Genomic DNA, 19,493 nt, shown 5'->3' on the forward strand with positions numbered 1-19,493 from the left:
GCTTTGACGTGAATCCTTTCTTACAAACGGAACACATGTAAGGAAAATTTCTCGTATGTTTATAAATAATATGTTCCTTAAGGTTACATAACTGACTTGACTGGTGACTGCAATGTGGGCATCGAAATGGCTTTTGCTCAATGTGGGTTCTTTTATGAAGGAGTAATGCAGATTCATGCATGAATTTCTTTCCACATTCACATGTGAAGCACTTCTGAAATCCGACTGCATCACTATTATTGAGTTCAATATTGTCATCATGCAAAATTAAACTTCTCTTAGAAATATCTGCAAAATTGCAAGATTTATTAGAAATGTTCTTAAATATTTACAAAATAATAAATAAAGGTATAAAAAGTGATTATCCTTGACAGTAGGGTAAATTTGATATTAATTAATGAAATTGTGCATAATTCAATTTTATTTGATTTGACAGTCCCTTAATAGTAATGATTCTATACACTTAACATTATTTTATGAATATAGGAACAATAGCAAAAACAAAAAATGCTAATATAACATATTAATAAACATAATAGGTGAGTGAAGTTTAAAATTTATATTCAAATAAAATTTTAAAAGTCGAAGGCCACTTGGTGAAAGCTTTTTTTACACTTAAAAAAACAGTATACATATTCATTCTAATTAAAAGTATCAGCAAGAAAAGAAAGTATTTAATACAATATGAATTCTAAAAATATTATATGAGTATCATATAGTTCAAAACAAATGCCAAAAACAAGGATAAGTTAACAAATAAAAAAATAAAATAGCATTACTCCATGCGTTACTTTCAAGAATTTTTCCCCAAATGAATCTTTTATTAACTATGATTAAATTGGACAAAATGAGAGTAGATACTGAATTAATTTATTTAAAAAGTTAATTCACACATATTATACAACATGAATGCAGAATATAATAAATGGATATCATTACATAAGCTAAAAATAAATAAACATAAATAGGTTTATTTCTAATATTATTTCAAAGATACAAATGAATTTCTTATTAACGGTTATACAAAAGAGTCAATTTAGAGTAGATATTCAAATATTCTATTTGATATGCGGTTTGGAAAAAACCTGTGTGCATGTGTATGCATACAATGTTTCAAATTTTTTTCCAGAACTAGCTTGAATCAAAATATGGCAATCTATCACTGTTAAAATTAATGTGAAATTCAATTTTACACAATTAATTTAGTTTTAAAAACTGAAAAATATCATTTTGAACTTTTGATTAGTCTTAGTTCGAATTATAAGATTATTTATTTTTATACAAAAGATTATTATGATTAATAAATTCATTTCATGAACTCAAACCATTTTAACACACATAGCCGTGGTTTTTAAGCCTGAAAAGCTTAGAAAATCAAATGATTCCATTACTATTGAAATATATATATTTCTTTAAATTTACTTAAGTCAGTATGAATTGTATGTAAGTGCAATCACTTGAAATTATTTTTATATAAAAGCTCCTTATAGACAGTCAATTTATTTCTATAACTTAAATCATTTTAATACACAAAACTATGGCAATTGATTCTCCAAGCCGTACATGCTTAGAAAAAACAAATATTACCATGAATCAAAAAAATAAAAAAAATAAATAAATACATTCTTTTAGATTTATTTATTTCAACACAAAATTAGATAATTATTTATTATTTTTTGCAAAAAATTTATTTTTAGAACCTTTAATATTAAATATAATGGCAATTGTTTTTCTAAGTTTTAAAAGACAAATATATGACCAACTCATAGCAATATATTTAAATTTGCGCAATTAATCACCAAAAAAAAAAAAAATATTACAGTCAATATTAATTGCTTTTTCGTCAGTAGCAGAAGATTTTTATGGAGTCAGTTTACATCTAGAACTCACCTTATTTCAATACAAATATCTTTATAAAATTTATTTAATGATTATAAATTGAGTAACACCTCTACAAGAAAAACTGTTATAAGTATAATCACAGAACTAGCATGTCATCTTAATAGAAATCATTTTCGATGCACCTGGTTTTTATGATTAAACAATTCATTCCTGGAATCAAAACCATTCCCACACATGGAGCAAAAATTGGAGAAATTTCTTTCATGCTTATTGGCTATGTGCATTTTTAAATTTGAGAGATGATTGCAGGTATAGTCGCAGAATTGGCAAGAGTAGAACTTTTTTTCTGAATGAATCCGCTCATGAACCTGCAGTACATACTTGCGACTAAAGCACTTTCCACATACTGAACAAGCAAATGCTCCTTTTTTTCGATTCTTAGAAGAATTAGTAGTATATGGCAGAAATGAGTCCATGTAAGAGGATTCAAATGATTCTGAAAAAAAAGTTAAAGTATAAGGTTGAAGTTAATATTTATAAAAAAGTTTGTGACTTAAAATAAAAATTTAACATATTTTAGTTAAATTTAAAGTTATTAATAAGTGTGGAAAAAAATGTCACACGATAATATAATGCTAAACAGAGGAGATGAATTTCATTCGATTCTGCAATAAAAATCAAAAAGTTAATATAGAAAAAGTAAATTTAAAGTTATTAATAAGAGTAGATATATTTGTAAATTGAAATATCTCAATTTATCTTTACACTTAAAAGCAAAGAAAAATGAATTTCTATGAATTGTTCAATTATTGTAAGGCAAGCTAGCTAAATGTAAATTAAACTATACTGGAAAAAAAAAGTCACATGATAATATGATACTAAATCTAGGAGATGAATTCAATTTGATTCTGCAATAAAAAGTTAAGGTTAATATATAAAAGAAAACAATCTTTTGAAATTTATACAAATATTTTTCTTATAGATTAAAATTAATTAATTGAACAATAAAAACCACTTTAATTTCATCGATGCATATTATATGCAGTTTGATCCAAAATTCGTCCCACAAAGTCAGAGAGGTAAGAAAAGACATCAAGAGGGTGTAAACTTACAGTGCAATATGGGTTTGCAAAAGGTAAAAATCTTTTAAAAAAAATTAAAAAAACGTATGCAGTCTGTGAATATAGAAAAGTCAAGGTGAAGATCAGTTAAAGTTTATTGTAACAAAATTAAGCATTTGTGGGCTATTTGCTGCTTAATTGTTTTTCAAAATCTTCTTAATGTGATTTAATACATCTATGGAAATTTTCCCTTCTTGTGTTGCCTTTTATCACCCCTCTGAATTTATTGTTCAAAGTTTGGAATGCCCTGTAGAAAAAAAGTGAACAATATAATGACTATAGTCTATCCATATAAAGAGCTCCTCTCACCACAAAGTCTAAAGTCGTCTGCTATAGAAATAAGAAATCGTGCATTTCAAAGAGGGGAGCTTTGCAATAGATGGAACAAAGTTTATTCCCTTTCTCCCAGCTGACCTGGGCCAAAATATGTCTTAAATATTGACCCAATACCCCTACTTCAAATAGCTGTGTCTCGTAACTATAGTCTCTGCCCCTGTTCTAGACAATTGGTGAGGGGAGTTCGTTACATAGCAGGGTTGGCAAAAATCAGGATTTTTTAAAAGATATCTAAAAAATTCTATTTAATTGATTTAAATCAGATATTTTATATTTACTAGCCAAATCATCTGATAAATTTTATTAACAATCCTTTTATAATAACATAACTAAAATAGTTGATATTTTTAACTGAAATGTTTCAAAAATTATTTAATTATTACACACTAATCAATGCATAAATAAAACCATAGTTACTTTTGTTCAAGATAAACATCCTAAAATTTTAAAGACAGGGAAGCAATTTGTCAGTTAGATATCCAATGAAAAATAAATTAGTTTAGATCAGAACACATTAAAGAAAAAATATTATTGTTAAGTTTCTCTGTGCAGAACAAGTAATTTTCAATATTGATATTCAGTAGCATAGGCGTGGCACATTTTTATAAAGGGTGGGCCACTATAGTTATGAACATTTTTACAATTAAATGTGATTTCAATGTTTAAAGTCAAACAGTTATCTTTCTCTCTTTATAAGAGGCCTTTGATGTTTAATAAATAAAAAAAACCAAATTAAGAAAAAAATACTAAAAATTGAGAAAAAATTCAAATAAAAAATTCGGTAAAAGCAAGTAAAACAATGTTTTGCTTTATAATTATTATTTTTTGTTCCTAATTAAATAAAATTTATTTTAAAATAAAAAATATATGGCCCACTTGGCCTGCTTTGTAGGCACACTTATGCACAAAAGCTACATATTTAATAAGTAAATATGTTTATTACCAGCAAATTATTTTACATTCAGCTAATGGAAATTTATAATTTAAAAGTTTAACTCCACTCTTATCAACTTTTAGTCTCTAATTTTATTTATTTATTAGTCGATCTTGAAACGTAATAATTTTCATGCACACTCTTTCATTTTTTTTTTTTTTTTTGGATAAAACATTCATTGTCAATGAAATCAGACTTTAAAAAGAATTATACCCTAAAGAATATATTTATAAAATTGTTTTCAACTTAATGAAATGAATAATTTAATAAAAATTAATTAATTAAAAAAAAATGTTTCCTTAAAATCTCAGTTGATTCAAATCTAGGATTTTTTTAAAGAAAATCAAGTGATTTAAATCACTATTTAAATAATGTAAACCGTGTTGCATAGACAGACATTAATATAAATATACTCTGATATATTATTGGGGAAAAAAACGTAATTAAAAATTGAACTACAGAATTTAATAGCTTCTGCAATAAAAGTTAAAGTGTAAAGTCAATGATAAACAAAATTTTTAAAATTTAAATATGATGTGAATGCGAAAACAAATTTTAAATTATAAAAATATAAAAGAATAAATTAAATAAAAGGTTGAATAATAAAACTGATTAAGTTTATTTATAGATTCTAAAGCAAGGAATAACAAAGTAACATGAATTACTTTATAACTGTAAGCATCATCATTAAACAACAATAACACTTTGAAATTGAAAAATAAAATATCTGACTCAAAAACTGTGGGATAAAATTCCCAGAAATCTAAGACAAATTTTAATCTTACAACTCAGAAATAATGCTGATTCAATGCAAATCAAATTTATAAAGGAATGATCATAAATTAAATGAAAGTTGAGTTAAAGTTTAACAAACAGACAATGCAAAGAATGGCTCGCCCAAACAACAGCTCAATTTTTTCTATTGTGATTCACAATTAAAAACATACACTGAAGAAAAGAATTGTTTACACAATTATGCTGCATTGCAGATGATAAAAAATTAATGTCTGATACCATTCTTGCTGATTCTTATGCACTATGGCTCTGCAAAACAGAATATTATCCCCATTTTCACTATCAACTGCTGTTGCTTAGGAATGTCTCTCTTAACGTTTATCATGTTTTGATAATAATTTTGGCCAAGAATTTGGGAGAAGGGAAAATGATTATTTTAACAATTAAATTTCTTCTGAAGGACTAGAGAGTCGAAAATTTTTAAACCATGAACATATGAAAGAAAGAGAGACTCTGAGATTTGTCCCTTTAAATCGGAAAAAAAATCTGGTATTTTACTTTTTTTTCTACAGCTTCCAGCTTGTCTTGTCCTTCAACCATTTGCATAATTTATGACAAAAAATATATTAGTTCAATCATTTTAATTCTTTATTATGCATAGGATTCTTATGAATAGCTAATTCATTTCTAAAACTCAAGTAAATTCAACACACAAAATATAAAGAAATTTCTTTGACATTTAGGTGGTGTGTACTGTACTTAAAAAAGAAAAATGACTAAATAAATAGTCACACGAATAAAATCCAAAACTTATGCTCTCTGAAAAAGACATAAGCATAGTCAGTTTAGTAAAAATCATTTCTTATGCACCAATTTTTTATGATCAACCACTTCGTTCCATGAATAAAAACCATTCCCACAGGTAGAACAAAAATTGGAGAAAATTCTTTGATGCTTATTTGCTATGTGAATTCTTAAGTTTGAGAGATTATTGCAGGCATAATCGCAGAACTGGCAAGAGTAAAACTTTTTGTCTGAATGAATCCGTTCATGTACCTGCAGTACATACTTGCGACTAAAGCACTTTCCACAAACTGAACATGTAAAAGCTTCGCTTCTTCGATTCTTAGAAGGATGAGTAGTGCTTGGCAGCAATAAGGTGTTGTATGAGGATTCGATTAATTCTGAAATAAAAGTTAAGGTGTAAAGATGAAGCTAATATTTATAAAAAAATTATGTCTTAAAAATTCAATATGTATTTTTCTTTTAATATGATTTGAATTCAAATTAAAAATTATAAAATATAAATGGGTTTGCTAGTTTAAAAGTAAGAAAATGTTGTTTTTCTTTATCTACACATTTAAAAATAAGCAATATGAAATAAGTTGAATTTTTTACTGTTGTAAACATGATTTTATGTGAATTGTAAATAAAATTATACTGGAGAAAAAAAACATGTGAAACTAAAGCAATGAAATAGGTTCAATTTGATTTTGCAACAAAAATGAAGATGGAAAGTTAACACATAAAATAACTATTCTTTAAAGTATAAATAAATATTTTTGTCATATTTACAATATAAAAGAATAAATTTAACAATAAGAAATCGATTCGTATGCATTGATTCAAAGGAATGCATTGATGAATTTTTAATAGAATTTACTGCATTTATTTGTTTTTAGAGAAGAAAAAACTCCAATGAATTTAAAATGAGTAATACAATGACTAACAAAATTACACATTACATTGAACAATAGGATAAGATTCAACCATATCTTCAAAAAAAGTTAAGGTGTAAATTTATAAGATTATATTTAGCAGACAATTATTTTAAAAACTTTAATATGTGTTATTCTTAAAAACATAACTTGAGCAAAAAAAATTCAAGTATAAAATAAAAAGTTAAATAGAAAATTGCTTACATATATTTATGGATTCTAAAGCAAAGAAAAACAAAGTAATATGAACTATTTTATTATTGAAAACATGATTATTAAATGTATACAATAACACTTCGAAAAAACCAAAAAATCTATAAAACTGTGTGATGAAATCCATGGAAATCAATGACAAATTTCGATCCTACAACTTAATAATGCTGATTCAATACAAACAACAATTATCATAATTAGTACGAAAAAATGAGCAATAATCAAACAACAAACAGATAATAAACAGTATGGCTCACTCAAAAGCTTGAGGATATGCTCGTATTTTCCTACAGTTATTTACAAAAACATTCATTAAGAAAAAAAAAATTGTACAATTTTATACTAATATTCTTTTGATTAGGGAATTTTTTATATAGTTTAACAAACAATCCAGCATAATGACTTGAAATTGAAATAGATAAAAAATATAAGGAAACAATTATGGTTAAACATATAAGGAGCAGTGTAAAATATTTGAAAAAATAATCAGGGATGTAAATTATAAATTTTAGAAAGACAGTGCTGTTTTTTAGATACCAACAAATTTGTACTAAATTAAAAATACTGAAAAAACTACAAATTTTGATACAAAAACAAATTTCTAGGGACAATAAATTACGATAATATCGAGGTGTGAATATTAATTCTGTAATATCAGTTCAATCCATATTAGATGAGTTCACCATCGTTTTAAGTGACTTGCTTTAGTTATTGCAAACACAATCTATAACAGAAAATATTATTAACAAGAAAAAATCAAAAATATATTAATAAAAAAAAGTTTTATCCATTATGGCTATCCTTTTTTCTTGTGTAAGCAGAAAAGCTTTCTTGTGCATAAGTGGAATAAAAGGATTTGGGAAAATAATAACTATATAAACAAAATGCTATGATTGTTCAGTATCATTTGCAGGAATGGCAATAAATCTCTTTTTTTACACATTTAATATTATTTTAATTTTAACTCAAAGCTTTCTTTTTATTAATGTCCGCAGAAATATTACATTTACAGGGCCCATGCTCAAGATTTCAAATTATCATCCAGTAAATTAGTCATATATCAAAAGTATTCGCAAATTTTTGAAAGTCTTTGCCAAGTGCAAATCTTAACAATTTTTTATGATTAATTTTTTTTCCAATAGAAAATTATTTTTTGGTACCTAGTTTGCTTCAGGCTTAAATTAGTCATATATCAAAAGTATTCGCAAATTTTCGAAAGTCTTCACCAAGTGCAAATCTTAAAAATTTTTTTTTTCCAATAGAAAATTATTTTTTGGTAGTTTGTTTCAGGCTTTCATTATTTGGACTCGATTCTTATTGGTTATGCAGCGCACGTACCAAAAATTACTGTAATCAAATAAAAAATACTGAGTTGTTTAGAAAAATTCATTTTAATTTAATTTTGAGGATCAAGATAAATAAATATATTTTACTTTTTAGTGAAAAAAATCATTAGCCCCATTACTTTCACCAAAACACAATTTTATTCACCAAATTAATGATTTTATCGCATTTGGCGAGGTGGCAAATGCTTAGCTTAAAGAAAAATAGCTAGAAAAAATTTAAGTAGTAAATATAATCTCTAGCTTTATTTATTTGGTATTTGAAGAATCTTTTAGGATATTGCTTTGACATATGAACAATAGTTGACTTTTTTTAATAAGATTCATATAGCAAAAGAAAATATTTAATAAAATATTACATATAGGCATTTGTTTTTAAAATTACATTTAATTATTACATATTATTGCTTCCTAACTATTTGTAATCAATGTTATTTGTTTACTCATCACACAAGTTATGGTAATGTTTTTAAACAGCCTAAAATAAGATCACGTCTGATCATGTTTCAGATAGTTAAAAAATGCCCTAAATAAACAATTTTTTAAAAAAAACTAATATACAACAATCATAAACTTTATACTAAACAAAAAACTATTTCAGCTGCTTCAAATAATAGCTGATGACTAAAACAACAAAATTAAACAAGCACAAATAAGATGAAAACTTAGAATAATACTACATATTCAATCCTTATAGTAAAGCCTTTTATTTTAAAAAAAATACAAACATCTGTTTATTTCCTTCAATATTAAAAGCTAAACATTTGTTGAATTTCCGATATAATTGTCCATTTTTGGTTGATCCATCTTTGTAGAAGCTGTGTGTTTTTGTATACCCATATCACACTAACTCTTGACCATGTCATGAGAAAGCATTGAACATCATCATTCACTTTTTCATTAGTTAAAATGCTGCATTCTTGTAGCATTTTAAATGACATATAACACCAGCACACACCTCTATAAACTAGACTTGTGACTATATCTAGATTATATCACTCAGTGACTACCATTAATTTCTTAAGTTAAAAAAGAATATTTGGTCAGAAGGTAACTCATCTTAACCATCGAATGAAAAATGAGGTTCAATGCAAGAACATGCTGAGAAGATGCAAAAACTGTCTATAAAAATGCAATAAACTAATGTTGTAGAAATATAAAGAAATGTTTAACCTTTATTGCGGAAAATAAACAGATTATTTTGTTTCTAAAACAGTAGAAGACCTTACTTTTGGGATTTTCTTCATTCAAACACAATCAATTAAATTTATTTTAAATTTTTACTTCTTGATACTTCGTTGACATAAAAGTTGTTTCAGTAGAGAAATAAATCTGTTTACAAGCAATGTAAAATACAACACATGTACTGTCAATCATGTTTTCTTAACTTTATGAGTAGCAGCTAGATGATTTTTGAGTTCACTTGGGGCCATGAATCCCTTGCCACATTCTGAGCAATATATAGGAAATGCTTTGGTGTGGCGTCGAGCAACATGTTTTTTAAGATTGGAAGACTGCAGGCAGGCATAGTCGCAATACTGACAGTGATAAGTTTTACTATTACGATGCATAGTTTCATGAATCTTGAGTTTGGTGTTATTCGGAAATGTCCTTGCACAAACTGCGCACTTATATAAATCGATGCCATAATGCTCTATAAGAAAAAAGGTTTTATTTACAAATTAAAATACAATATTTAAAATATGTAGACAACAATTCAAAACTATTTTACAAAATAATATGTTAAGGTTAAGATATAAAATCAAATTAACCCGTCTTGTTGGACAGTTCTGGCAATTCTGAAGTATTTGAATAATTTTGTTCATATTGTGCATCAAATATGATACAAAGTGTCTTCAAACTTAGTTATTGCTTTAGATTTTAAATATTGAAGTATTTGAATAATTTTGTTCACATTGTGCATCAAATATGATACAAAGGGTCTTCAAACTTAGTTATTGCTTTAGATTTTAAATATTGAAGTATTTGAATCATTTTGTTCATATTGTGCATCAAATATGATACAAAGTGTCTTCAAACTTAGTTATTGCTTTAGATTTTAAATATTAAATATTTATTACTTTCTTTACAGGTCACACGTTTCAAATTTTAACAACTCTCAATATTGAAATAAACAACAGCAATAATAGTGCATTTATATTTAAGTATTTAGCATTTGAACAATTTAAATTTTAGAAATATTTAAAGAATTTATAAGACAATAAACATTTAATTTCAGTTATCTTTCTAAACCATTTTAAATTTCTAAGATAAAAAAGTCAAATTAGAAACTAAAATTTCATTAGAAAAGACATTTATTTAAAAAAATAAATGGCAAAGAGAAAAAATTATAATTATCATTCTAGTTATTATTTGCAGCCAAAATCTAGAATTGAAAATTATTTTCAAAAATAATAAGAAATGGGGAAAAAAAAACTAAAGTGCATGCATAATTTAAAATCAAATGAAATATGACACATTTTATAAAAATAGTCTTTTTTCATCCATACTGCAATTTTTATCGAACTAAGAACTACAGAAGGACCAAATTTTTGATGTAGAGGTAGACATTCAACATGCAGGCATACAATTCATTTGGTGAAATATAAATAGCCAGATGCCTAAATATTGCATGTGCTAACATAGTTATTTTTATGTTTTATTAAGCAATTAAAAAATAAAAAGTCAAATATCACTGATTCAAATTTATTTAATTCAAAATTTTGGATAATTTGAATTTTTTGGTTCCTAGAATTCTGTATAAAAATAAAGCTAAAAATTGAGGGGAACTCAACTTTCAGTTTGTCCAAGTTTGACTGAATAATTTTTATAGCAATTTTTACACACAATCAGACATGCCAATCTCAGAAATTCAAAAATCTGAATTTTTGTGTGGATAGAGAGACTATGACATAGCGTTACAAGTAAAACAATAATAAAGATTAAAAATTGAATAAAAAAATAATAATAAAGATTAAATTCATACATTTTTAAAATTAAATTTATTTAAGTAACTTTATTATGCCAAAATGTTTTAAAATAAAAAATTAATAAATTGTTTTAAAACTGAGCAATTAATTTAGCATTTTTTAAAAATGTAATACAAATTTTTTTCTGAAACTCATTCAGGATTGCGAACAAATTCTCCAGAGTTTGTTTTGAGAGAAAAAGAATTGAATTAATAAATTTTGAATTATCACATGGTTGAACATTCTCTAACAGATTGCATCATGGTGAGGAATAATTATGTCTCCGGCTTTAACTGGCTAACACATTGTAGGCAAATTTTTTTTGAGATAGGACAAAAAAGCCTGAGATTTAGGTCAAAAGTCTGAGAGCTGGCCAGATTGCACAGTAATTTTCAAATTTATTTATAACTGTAATTATATTTGTATTTCATATTATATGTATATTATATTTGTATAACCATTATTTAAATTTGCAGTTAAAATAGTATGATATCAAATTTCATGTTACAACATTTGCTAAGTTGAAAAGAAGAAAAATATAGAATTGTCCACATTTTAATTTTTAAGAGTATTTATATAAATAAATATGGTATATAATTATAACCAGTTCAATAAAATTAATATTTTTATTTATAAACAATAATGAAATTAAGTTTCATACAAAGAGAAAACCTCTCAGCCCTTTTGAACTAGTATAATTTTATCTCATAGATATAATTTTTTACTCAGATACATAAAATATAAACTAACATTTCTTTAGAAAATTCTCAAGTTGGTTCAATACAAATTTAATTAAAATAAAGTTATATGTGTTTTAGAAATGCAATATAAATTCTAAAAATGCCACACACAAAAAATGAATGAAAATAATAAAGACAGAAATTTAATAACAGCATATAAATTTTGTAACAATATTTCAAATAATCTTATAATAATAAAAAAAATTAAAATATCTAAGTTTAGGAAAACCCAATGAAATATTATGCATAAGTTATTTTATAGAGCACAAAGAAAAGAAAAGCTAAAAATAAAACAAATAAATATGTGCAAAATAAAATAGCATTAATCCTAAATTTCAGATGTTTTTCTAACTATTTAACTATGTTTAAAAATTCAAAAGTTTAAAACTATGTATACATACCTATCGCGCTTAAATACAAAAGTTCAAAAAAGAAAGAACTTAATAATACAACAAGTTTAAAAGTAATTATTAAAACAAGCTAATAAAAATGATACATGTATATAAAAAAGGAGAAAATGTTTTTTTTTTTTCAAAATGCTTCAAAAGAAAAATTTTATCATCCTGTAATAACTAACCCAGAAAAAATTATAATAATAATTTTATTTGAACTATATTGGAGCAACATAAAAATTATTCTCTCAGAATATTTCTAAGGCTAAATGTTTGAACATTGTTTACCTTCATTCAGAGCCTTAATATAAGTATTCAGCTAAAATGCTGAGTGTCAGGGCTTGAAGTGTCCGGAAGTAATGGCGTACTATTAGAGAACTACTTAGTAGAAAATAGTACTCCATGGATGTTACTCCATAGATTTTAATGATACAAGATGATAATGGAAGAATTCATGGATGGTATAGTTGCATTCTAATTATTCATTATAAATAATTTCTTAAAATAGTAATAGATAAAAACCTATGCAGTCATAAAACTTTATATTCCTTTCAATATTTTATGATATTCAACAAGCAAAAATCGGTGATTTCACCAAAATTTCATGTTTTTTTTTTATTATTGTCCATATTTGAACTTATGCTCATTAACTTTCCACATTTTTGTTCTTTAATCGTTAGAAATAAAGTTATAGTTGGTTATTCACACATGCTGAGAGACGTTTTTTGGAAATTATGTATGCATTTTCAGAAAATCATTGATTTTGAGAAAATCCTTTGAATCTAACACACATTGGAAAAATAAAAATGTTTAATAAAAATTTATTTTAAACCTTGTATGTAAATTTTGTACACTATTAGCTATGCTTTGAAGTAGAAACTAAGCTTTAAGTGTGAAATTATTATTTTTATCATGCTTTAATCTTTAAAAACTTAATATTAAACAATATATATTTAGTTCTATTTCATTACATACATGAAATGTTTTAAAGATTTTAGTTTAAAATATAGGTTATATGTTATATTACGCTTTACAATTTGTTGCAGAACTGATATTAACTAGATACAAAAACACATAAAACTTAAGTTTTTTACAAAAATAAAAAAAAACATTAAAAATTGTATATATAAAAAAATAAGACACCATGAAGCAAAATAGAATATGCTAAAAAAGAATGACATTATTAATGGCATATAAAAACATGGGAACATAAATGAAGTACAATATAAAAAAAATATAAATAAATAAAATCTTATATTTTGTTGCAAGCATTGCAAATGGAGCTACAGTAGAGTCTAGATAATTCGAGATGGATGGGATCGAGCCTACCTCGAACTTTTGAAAACTTAAAGAAATGGAAATAAAGAAATTTTGAATGTCAGTATTTAATTGAGATTATATATTATATTTAAAGAAAGTTTAGTTACATTAGAGCAGTGTTTCCCAAACTCATGACTTTTGTGTACCCTTTCTAAATTTTTTGTAACGCAGTGTACCACTAATAAATAAATGGCCACCACTAATTATTAACTGTTAACTTTGCAAAAAATAGCCAATAGGAAATACCTAATCGTAAATTTTCATGACTAGCTTTGCTTTTAAATAAAATTTTTTGAAATTTTCGCTTGTTGCAAGATATTTCGCATTAGAAAGCGTACCCCCGCTAAACTGTTCTCATACTCCTGGGGGTACGTGTACCACACCTTGGGAAACACTGCATTAGAGGATCAGGGTACATTTACAGCATTAAACTAATTAACAATATTCATATTATTGCATCAGATAAAATTTTACTTTAATTGTCTGATGTTTTTTTGCTTAAACACACAGTTCACATGCAAATTAACTCACAAATTTGTTTTTCAACAGTCAGTTACAGTAATTGTAGTAAAAACAATCGCAGAATTATTCCACGTGTTGTGAGTACATTGGTCATCGCTCGGGCGCCAGACTGATTTTTTTCGCACGGATTTAAAGAAAACTCGAACCACCGAGACTCTGCTGTATATAAACTTATTTTTGGTATTGTTGCAGGTTAAATAATTTCTAAAACATCAATATACTGAATATTTTTATTGTTCTTTTTAAATATATATTTATACTCATATATGGCGACAATTTATATGTATTTCTTAAAAAAACTCAAATTTATGGACAACATAAAAATTTATATTATTAAAAGGAACAATTATTGCAATAACAACAGTGCATAAAGTTTCTTCTTATCCCATCAAGCGATTCAGTTCTTACGTTAAGAATTTTCTCTAGGATCAAAATAACAAAGGAAGAATTATTGCATTTTAATTAAATATTGTAAACTGCCACTGAATATAAATACAGAAATGAAATTAGTTTTGACTTTTAAGAACTTCTTTCAAGAGAACTTTTTAAGAACTTCTATCATTTATTATAAATTCCCAAATACCTAGATTTAAAAAATTTATCGAAAAAAACCCCTTTTTTTTCATTGAATGAATTTAGTAATTAATGTTATTTTGAATGTGAAATTTCAAAATAAAACTCACATAAGGTAAATGCAATTTGTAATAAAATGTTTTTAATAAAATTCAGAAGATTAAAAGAAGCATTGTTGCCTTCAAATGTTGAAGTAACTTGCCGTTCATCATAGGATAAGTAAAACAGAATTAAGAGAGAACAATTGAATTAATTACTATGGTCAGTATATAGTAAAAAAAAAAATTTAAATATTAGAAAAATTAACTTTAAAAAATTATAATATAAAAACATGTTTCTCAAAATAATAAATAAAAATTAAAGCTAAGCATAACAAATTAGTCATTTATTAAAATATACTTAAGATATTTTTGTTTTATGCATTGCATTAGATAGCATATTTTAAAGTACTTTAAGACAATTAAAGCTATAGCTTTGTGCATGTTAAAAATGAGTAATAGCTTCATACTCATTTATACTTTTTAAGTTAATATATTAAGAGTTAATTTTGAGAAAATTATATATTGTTGGCTAACTTTGAGAAATGAGTTTATTAATGTTTAAATGACATGTTTATAGATGGTTAATTTGTCAGATGTCTCAAAATATATTTTAGCAATTTAAACACACAAGAAATTATAATGCACCACAAAATTAGCCTCGGTTAAGTGTTTAAAATGGAAACACACTGGCTATTTCGCATCTTTGTAATGTTAGTATTATATAAAACAAGCCTTAGTATAATCTGCAAAACTGCTAAATTTATTAGAATATTTCAATATGGTTGCAAAAGCAAAGAATATGGTTTGGAAAAACATTAAACACCAACAGAGATAAATTATTATAAGTAAATTTGATTCAACTATATATGTAAAATATATTAATTAAGTTCACAAATTAAAAATTAATTAAGTCAAATTTTAAAAAAAAAAATCTTTTTTTCAGTTATGTTCATGTCTTTTGTGACTAGCCAACTCTTGTTTAGAGCTAAAACCTTTTCCACATATGGAACAGAAAACAGAGAAATGTTTCTTATGTTTATACACTATGTGTGCTCTTAAACTACAAAGCTGATTGCAGGTATAATCACAGAACCTGCAAGAGTAGAACTTCTTTTCTGAATGAGTTCGTTCATGAACCTGCAGTACATACTTTCGATTAAAGCACTTTCCACAAACTGAACAAGAAAAAACTCTACTTTCTTGCAATTTAGAATTGAGAGACACAAAAGGCAGGAATGATGTAGCACCAATATAGAATGAAGACTCACCTGATCCTGCAAGAAAAAAATTTAGTTGACAGTTAGAAGAAAATCAAGTTTTGGAGAAATATGCATTGAAAGAAGATATACAAAAGAAGTGGAAAAAGAAAGAAATGAAATAGAGTTTTACAAAACTAATTGCAACACTAAAATTTTTAATATAACTAGTGAAAACAAACAATTTTTACTATATAATGTGGGGACTGAAATCAAAGGTTGAGTGGCAAGAAGAACAAGATTGGTGAAAATTGAGAATGCAATAAACGTGAATAACAAAGAATATTTATTATTGAAAACTGCAGCACAAAAGAGTAGCCAGCCTATGCAGTACAGACAACCCAGTGAAAGATTTTTTTCCCCTAATGCCTGCAACTGAGACCCCAAATCAATCAGTCAGCACCCTGTTTGGAAATAACTTCTGGTAAAGTCTACTTAATTAACACTTGCAGTTCAATCTATAGATGTACTGTTCGTCAAAAAAACGGACTACCCTGAGTAACTTTTGATCTAATGATCAGTTCTAGAACTCAATCTTAGTGGTTCCAGGAAGTAACCTCAATTATGCTAATTAATTAGAACAGAAATTATTTTAAGTTACGAAATTAGATACAAATTAGCACTTTCTCTGAATAAACATCCCATTTTTTCAACATATTCGGATTTTTGACCCTCAAAATATAGGGGGTAGTCGCAATCTGGGAAATATGGTTCGTGTTTTATTTTGCGCACTGTGCATTAGCTAGCTTTACATTCAAATATTGATGCATATCTGGCAGCAAAAAAGAGCTAAATAATAAAATTTATCATTCAGGTATCAGAAACCCATGAAAAGCCATGGTCAACTCTTTGTTTTCTGACCCCACATTCTGTGGTGAAAGTTGCATCACAATTGTGGCCATTAGTTTTGTAACACGCTATATTTATGAAAAATATTGAGTACAATTAAATTCATGAATGCTATAGAAATACAACATTATTATTAAATTAAAAACAGTTAACATTTGACCAGAACTTTTAGTTCAATGTTTTACAAGAGAATAAATAAACAATAATTTTATTAGCTTAGAATTTTAATTAAATGAGTGATGAAATTACATTCGTAAATTGTTACTAAATTATACCTTAAATTAGAAAATATTAGGAATAAATTAGTGAAATGTATTAGAGATTATATTTTAATTGATATACTATTAAAACAATACAGAACAAATTCTGTGATATACTACCAGCACACAACTATTTTCAGTTCATATAGAAGGAAAATATACATAACATGAGATAAATATGAATCATCAAATAAAGTACTCTATCCCTACCAACAATTAAAATGCTTTATTTTTTTGTTTTATAAGTGTGCTCCCCATAGACAAACTATTAAAAACAATAAGAAATAACATACCCTTTATTAGTAAACTTTTGTAAAAAAAATGAAAAATTATTGTAAAGAAATAAACTATCTGTCTTAATAAATGCCATGAATAGTATGGAAAAATACAATTGTAAAATGTATTGGCAAATTTGTAATGTAGCAAATTTGGGATAATGCTACATAGATTATAATGATTATCACTCTATAGTTTTTTTTTAATATATGAATAAAAAATAATTTAATATTTACCAACACTCAACATGGTTATGAAAAAATAACAATTTTTATTAGATTGACTAACAAAACTAAATATAAAATTTTCAAATAAAACAAGAAAACTATTGACAATTTTAATAAATTTGAAAAAAAAAATTGCAAATAAAAGTTTTAATCATTCATCAGTTTTGAGTGATTCATTAAGAAATATTTTAAAATCAAGATTTTATAATTTTTAATCGCAAAAAATTTTTAATGGTATTTTAAAACATAAAGCTGAAAATTATCTACCTAAAATAAAATATATTTTATTTTTGTCAGTTTGAAAAGTTTAATTAAAGCCAAAATTGAAGAATATTTTATTTAATTAATCAAACAATTACAAAATTAAACATGTCACAAGTGCACAATGTTAAACAAACCTACAGTTAAATATAATTTTTTTTATGAGGAAAATATCTATCGGGTTGTTCGGAAAGTAGTTTCGTTTTTCCAACAGAGGATTTAATTGTATTTTTTCGAAACCAACTTCACACTTGAGCCGCATTATCATGATATGTTTTGTAAGCTGATATAGCAAGGTTTATGTGTGAAAAAATTCAATTAATTCCACACAGTAGTTTTTGGTTGGTGCCCTTTTAAATACGGAGAGCAATGAACAGCATTTTCGTCATATTTTACTTTCTCACTATAGAAAAGGTAAAAATGCTGTTCCTGCCAGAAAGAAATTTACCGATGTGTATGAATAAGATGTGTTGACAGTACGCCAGTGACAGAATTGGTTTGCAAAATTTTGATCTGGCAATTTTGATGTCGAAGATGCACCACGTTCTGGAAAGCTCGCTGAACCTTATAAAGACACTATAAAGGCATTAGTTGATGCAAATCGGCGAATAACAACACGTGATATCGAAGAGAGGATTTTATGATCACTATGAAATTTATGATCACTTGAAAGGCCTATGTTTAACCTTGAAGCTCGATATATAGGTTCCCCATGTTCTCACGAAGAGAAATTTGTGTCGCTGCGTTGACGTCTGTGATTCGCTTCTCAAACATCACGAAAATTATCCATTTTTGAAGTGCATCATTACTGGAGACGAAAAATGAGTTGTCTATAACAATGTCAAACGCAAGAGATCGTGAAGCAAAAAAGATTAAACGGCTCAAAGCATTTCGAAAGCCAATATCCATCAAATAAGGAGATGCTGCCTGTTTGGTGGGATGTTAAGGGAATAGTTTATTTCCTTTTCTTTTTTTTAGCATTTACCAGATAACACAACACTTAGTTCGGAAGTCTACTGTCATCAGCTGGAGAAACTGAATGATGCTCTTCAACAGAAAAGGCCTGAGTTAATCAACAGAAAAGGTACAGTGTTCTACAAAGATAATGCGAGACTTCATACAAGTTTGGTCACTCGCCAAAAGCTTTCACAGCTTGAATGGGATACACTGTCACACCCACCATATCCCCCAGATCTGGTGTCTTCGGATTATTATTTGTTCTGGTCACTACAAAATGTTTTGGACTGCAAAACCTTTACTTAAAATGAAGAGGTCAAAAATCACCTGGATCAGTTTTTTGGCAGCAGAGACCAAAAATTTCATGAGCGTGGAATCAAGCTATTACCAGAAAGATGGCAAAAGGTGTTGGACCAGAATGACTAATAAATAATTTAATAAAATATTTATTCATTATACGAAAATTGTCTTTCATTTCCCCCCAAAAAAACGAAATTACTTTCCGAACAACCCAATATAACAAAGTGAAACACATTTAAAATAATAAATAAGAGGGGGTGATAATAAAATACACAATAGGTATTATGCAAATATCTATATTTGATAAT

The 19,493-nt window shown here is 26.2% G+C and overlaps 1 protein-coding gene and 1 long non-coding RNA gene across 2 annotated transcripts; both read right to left on the bottom strand.

Annotated features, from left to right (window-relative positions):
* Positions 1 to 855: 855 nt before the first annotated feature.
* LOC122269559 (uncharacterized) lies at positions 856 to 6,410 on the bottom strand. Its single transcript, XR_006225264.3, has 2 exons — positions 6,038 to 6,410; positions 856 to 2,338 (listed from the first exon to the last, which is right to left on the bottom strand). It is a non-coding gene; the product is annotated as an uncharacterized LOC122269559 (long non-coding RNA).
* Positions 6,411 to 6,925: 515 nt separating this feature from the next.
* LOC110282934 (zinc finger X-chromosomal protein) lies at positions 6,926 to 17,091 on the bottom strand. The gene is made up of 2 exons (XM_087152075.1): positions 15,893 to 17,091; positions 6,926 to 9,896 (listed from the first exon to the last, which is right to left on the bottom strand). Exons 1-2 carry the CDS (start codon positions 15,945 to 15,947, stop codon positions 9,616 to 9,618), a joined length of 336 nt encoding a protein of 111 aa, XP_087008201.1. The 5' UTR covers positions 15,948 to 17,091; the 3' UTR covers positions 6,926 to 9,615.
* Positions 17,092 to 19,493: the final 2,402 nt, after the last annotated feature.

The sequence above is a fragment of the Parasteatoda tepidariorum genome, chromosome 9 (assembly GCF_982258835.1).
Source record: "Parasteatoda tepidariorum strain Cologne lab strain chromosome 9, Ptep-v5.0, whole genome shotgun sequence".
Classification (NCBI taxonomy): Eukaryota; Metazoa; Arthropoda; class Arachnida; order Araneae; family Theridiidae; genus Parasteatoda; species Parasteatoda tepidariorum.

Excerpts from the sequence above, each read along its gene's own strand:
- LOC110282934 (XM_087152075.1), bottom strand. The coding sequence starts at position 15,947 with ATGTACTGCAGGTTCATGAACGAACTCATTCAGAAAAGAAGTTCTACT. Across the intron at positions 9,897-15,892 it reads AAGAAGTTCTACTCTTGCAG|AGCATTATGGCATCGATTTA; the intron begins GTTCTGTGATTA and ends TTTTTCTTATAG.